Source organism: Ictidomys tridecemlineatus, chromosome 9 (genome assembly GCF_052094955.1).
Source record: "Ictidomys tridecemlineatus isolate mIctTri1 chromosome 9, mIctTri1.hap1, whole genome shotgun sequence".
Lineage (NCBI taxonomy): Eukaryota > Metazoa > Chordata > Mammalia > Rodentia > Sciuridae > Ictidomys > Ictidomys tridecemlineatus.
In genome coordinates this window covers 64,880,173-64,884,982 of record NC_135485.1, presented here as the reverse complement: position 1 = coordinate 64,884,982, position 4,810 = coordinate 64,880,173, and the positions used below count along the sequence as shown (strand labels likewise).

At 37.5% G+C, this 4,810-nt stretch overlaps 1 protein-coding gene across 1 annotated transcript; it reads left to right on the top strand.

Moving 5' to 3' along the window:
* The first annotated feature begins 497 nt into the window (after positions 1–497).
* On the top strand, positions 498–2,832 carry LOC144366750 (TBC1 domain family member 15-like). The gene is made up of 2 exons (XM_078021527.1): positions 498–546; positions 811–2,832. The coding sequence occupies exons 1-2, from the start codon at positions 515–517 to the stop codon at positions 2,798–2,800; spliced, it is 2,022 nt and encodes a 673-aa protein (XP_077877653.1). The 5' UTR covers positions 498–514; the 3' UTR covers positions 2,801–2,832.
* The last annotated feature ends 1,978 nt before the right edge of the window (positions 2,833–4,810 follow it).

Below are 4,810 nucleotides of genomic sequence, written 5' to 3'. Positions count from 1 at the left end.
TGAGATTCACAATAACCTCCATGTTTAGTACAATTGATGTAGGAAGATCTTTTTATTTTTTTATTTTTTTTGGTACTGGGGATTGAACCCAGGGGGGCCGTATCTCCAGTCCTTTTCTACTCTTTGAGACTGTGTTTCACTAAGTTGCCTAGGTCAATTTAGAATTATCAATCCTCTTGCCTCAGCTTCCCAAATTACTGGGATTACAGAGTTGAGCCATGGTGCTGGCTTGTAGGAACGTCTACAAGGGGTACTCTTTACAGCCTACTGCAGTGATATCCTTTGTGATGGGAAGGTGTAAGGTCAGACAGCCTGTCTCAGTATAAACATTCTATAGTCCCTGCCTCTGGAAATATGTGGAGGAGAAAGAATGATGGAAATGTACAGAGCTATAAGCCAGTCTATGGCAAATTCTTCCAATCTTCAGATATGTAAAAATTCTAAGTGGGAATTGGTTTTTCAATAATGCCTAGTCAAAGTGGAAGCTCTTGATCACCAGGCTCGCGCAGGAAACATGGCGGCGGCGGGTGTTGTGAGCGGGAAGATGTAAAGGTAGCCAAACTGGAGTTCTGGATATCAGCTGTTATGGATTTGAGCCAAATCATCATCTTTTTGCATGAAGGGAGCCCATCAAAAATCCGGAAGAAGTATCAACTGTAACATGCAAATATTTTAATTTTCCAAATTCTGGCAAGTGTGTGACGTCCATCTGCCAAATATGGTTAGGTATCAATCCTCTAGGATTGACTCCAAGATTAACTTGTGGTAAAAAGGATGCAATGACCAAAAGACAATAAAGGATTAGATGATTATATATGAACAGGAAGGGGTATATATTCACTCATCTTGTGCAAAGACCAATGACCAAGACAGCTTAATTTCAGGAATATTACGTGTTTTAGAAAAGGATGCTGAAGTAATAGTGGACTGGAGACCATTGGATGATGCATTGGATTCTTCAAGCATTCTCTATGCTGGAAAGGACTCCAGTTCAGTTGTAGAATGGACCCAGACCCCAAAAGAAAGACCTCATCGAGGATCAGAACATGTGAACAGTTATGAAGCCGAGTGGGACATGGTTAATACAGTTTCATTTAAAAAGAAACCACATACCAATGGAGATGCTCCGAGTCATAGAAATGGGAAAAGCAAATGGTCATTCCTGTTCAGTTTGACAGACCTGAAATCAATCAAGCAAAACAAAGAAGGTATGGGATGGTCGTATTTGGTATTCAGACTAAAGGATGACGTCATACTCCCTGCTCTGCACTTTCATCAAGGAGATAGCAAACTACTGATTGAATCTCTTGAAAAATATGTGGTATTGTGTGAATCTCCACAGGATAAAAGAACACTTCTTGTGAATTGTCAGAATAAAAGTCTTTCACAGTCTTTTGAAAATCTTCTTGATGAACCAGCATATGGTTTAATACAAAAAATTAAAAAGGATCCTTACACAGCAACTATGGTAGGATTTTCCAAAGTGACAAACTACATTTTCGATAGTTTAAGAGGCAGTGATCCCTCTACACACCAACGACCACCTTCAGAAATGGCAGATTTTCTTAGTGATGCTATTCCAGGCCTAAAAATAAATCAACAAGAAGAACCAGGATTTGAAGTCATTACAAGAATTGACTTGGGAGAACGACCTGTTGTTCAAAGGAGAGAGCCAGTATCGCTGGAAGAGTGGTCTAAGAACATTGATTCTGAAGGAAGAATTTTAAAAGTAGATAATATGAAGCAGATGATATTTAGAGGGGGTCTTAACCATTCATTGAGAAAGCAAGCATGGAAATTTCTTCTGGGATATTTTCCTTGGGAAAGTACCAAGGATGAAAGGACTCAATTACAAAAGCAAAAAACTGATGAATACTTCAGGATGAAACTACAGTGGAAGTCTGTCAGCGAGGAACAAGAGAAGAGAAACTCGAGGTTAAGAGATTATAGAAGTCTTATCGAAAAAGATGTTAACAGAACAGATCGAACAAACAAATTTTATGAAGGTCAAGATAATCCAGGGTTGATTTTGCTTCATGACATTCTGATGACCTACTGTATGTACGATTTTGATTTAGGCTATGTGCAAGGAATGAGTGACTTACTTTCTCCTCTTTTGTATGTGATGGAAAATGAAGTGGATGCCTTTTGGTGCTTTGCCTCTTACATGGACCAAATGCATCAAAATTTTGAAGAACAAATGCAAGGCATGAAGACCCAGTTAATTCAGCTGAGTACCTTACTACGATTATTGGACAGTGGATTTTGCAGTTACTTAGAATCGCAGGACTCTGGATACCTGTATTTTTGCTTCAGATGGCTTTTAATTAGATTTAAAAGGGAATTTAGTTTTCTGGATATTCTTCGATTATGGGAGGTAATATGGACTGAATTGCCATGTAAAAATTTTCATCTTCTTCTCTGTTGTGCTATTTTGGAATCAGAAAAGCAGCAAATAATGGAAAAACATTATGGCTTCAATGAAATACTTAAGCATATCAATGAATTGTCCATGAAAATTGATGTGGAAGATATACTGTGCAAGGCAGAAGCAATTTCTCTACAGATGGTAAAATGCAAGGAATTGCCACGAGCAGTTTGTGAGATCCTGGGACTTCAGAACAGTGAAGTTACAACACCAGATTCAGATACTGGTGAAGATGAGAATGTTGGCATGACTCATCCTTCATCTACGTTTCATAGTAACACCTTGCCCACCCTTGCTGCTAGTGGAGCCAGAGATGACAGTCCAACACACATATCAGTGCCCCCAAATGTCAGCAGATTAACACCTGCATGATCATTTGTCTTGCTATTTTTTTTTTTTTTAAAGACACTTGGTTGCAACTCCTTTTTAAGTACTTGAAAGGTGGACATTTAAAATCTTGGTATTGATCATGCTTTAAGGTTTATGGAAAGAAAGTGTATTGATGTTCTTGCATTAAAGCTTTACAAAGTTTTAAACTAAAAAAAAAAAAAAGTGGAAGCTCTTTCTTGTCAGAAATATATTCAATAATACAGTGTTACAATCATACACTCACCATAATCTTTTTTCTTCCTTTTTAAAATGGAACCTGTGAAAAATTGTGTTTTTCAGAATTCCTGTGTTATGTAGACATAGCTGAAGCAGAACTACAAACAGCAGGTACCTCTGTGTTTGAAGTAGCATGTTTTATGCATCCCCATTGATTGGATCATGACTTAGCATATGTCACGCATCTTGTTCTGATAGTCTGTTGGTTCCAGTTTAAATGGCACACAAAATTGCCACCAGTAAAATAGCTTGATACTTTCTAAATATTGTCTCAATAAAAATATATACTTTTAAAAAATAGAGGTCCAGCATTTTTTGTTATTCCTAGATATTTTTATACTTTAGGTTGCTGTGTATCTCTTTTCCATTATGTTTTCCAGCTTTTTATTATTAGTATATAGGCAATACTAATGTGTATATGTGTGTGTTCATATCTGGCTACTTGACTGGACTCTCATACTGATGTATCTTTTTTGGGTAAATTTTCTTAGGTTTTGTAAATGTCCCTACTATCGTTACTTATACATGGCACTAATTTGGCATTTTTTTTCTCCTCACTTGAAAATAGTCATGTCATTTCTTTCTTTCTTTTTTTTAATAAACAACTCAATTATTTATGGTGACAAGGGATAGAGTTCATATGGCTAAATAAAGCAAAATTAAAATTATTTTAAGCTTTCCTGCCAACATGTTTTATAACAAATGAATACACAATTAATTATTTTGCTTGAGTTTCGCCTCAGTTCTTTTTCTCAGCCTAGGACAGGATTCTTTCTTTAGAGTTTTGGTCAGAAGAGATGAGGGTTGTGATCAAACTCATTTGGAGAGATACAGAGTCGGCAGTGTAATGACACTTTATTTTTACCTTTCTGCTGGCATGTATCTTTTCTTTGGTGTGTTGGAGTTGTTCATGAAGGTTTCCCCTCCTACAGTTAAGATTTTTGAAGGTTGGATCTGTACCTCATGTTCATCTTGTTTTTCCTGCTATGTCTGGGAAAGTGCTGTGCATGAATAATGAGTTTATGGAGTGATATTTCTTTTTCTCCACCTCTTGCTCCTCAATGTCCTTTTCTTTCTCTGACCAAGAAGATCCTAAAGCTGTTTTTGTTTGTTTGTTTGTTTGTTTTCTTAATAGCTCCAATTTTAAGGACATATTTATTTATTTATTTATTTATTTGTGATTAGAATACTTGTCAGTTATTAACAACTCACATCTGGTAAACACTAAAACTTCCATCTTTCATTTTATTTCTATTTTTTTGGCACTGGGAATTAAAATGAGAGGTGCTTTACCACTGAACTAAATACCCAGTCCTTTTGATTTTTATTTTAAAAAAATTTTTGGAGATAGGATCTCACTAAATTTTTGAGGGTGTTGTTAAATTGCTGAAGCTGGTGTGGAACTTGTGATCCTCCTTCCTAAGCCTCCGAGCTGTTGGGACTAAACAGGTGCAGCACTGGACCCAGCTCCCATCTCGCTTTTAGCTGGAGTTTTGACTATTTCCTCTAGCTCAGCCATGACTTGTGGCAGCATGAACCAGCATGGGAAGGGAAGCTGGAGTGTGACTCACTAATCCTCTTGACCCTTCCCCTCCTCCATCTCTAATCTCTGTGCAGCTGCTGCTGCTTCTAGGGTTGGGTGTAGGTGGGGGAAGGGAAGATGAGAGGAACTCAGGTGTGGACAAAGGTCTGTGGTATAATTCTGCTCTGTGCCTTTCTAGGCCCCCTCATGCTGGATCTCTCTAGGAGTACTTTAATGGGATCTTCAGAGCCTCT

What these genes read in the sequence shown, in the direction of transcription:
- LOC144366750 (XM_078021527.1), top strand. Translation starts at nt 515, where the DNA reads ATGGCGGCGGCGGGTGTTGTGAGCGGGAAGAT. An exon ending in GGTGTTGTGAGCGGGAAGAT is followed by an intron (nt 547 to 810) that starts GTAAAGGTAGCC and finishes GGATTAGATGAT; the next exon opens with TATATATGAACAGGAAGGGG.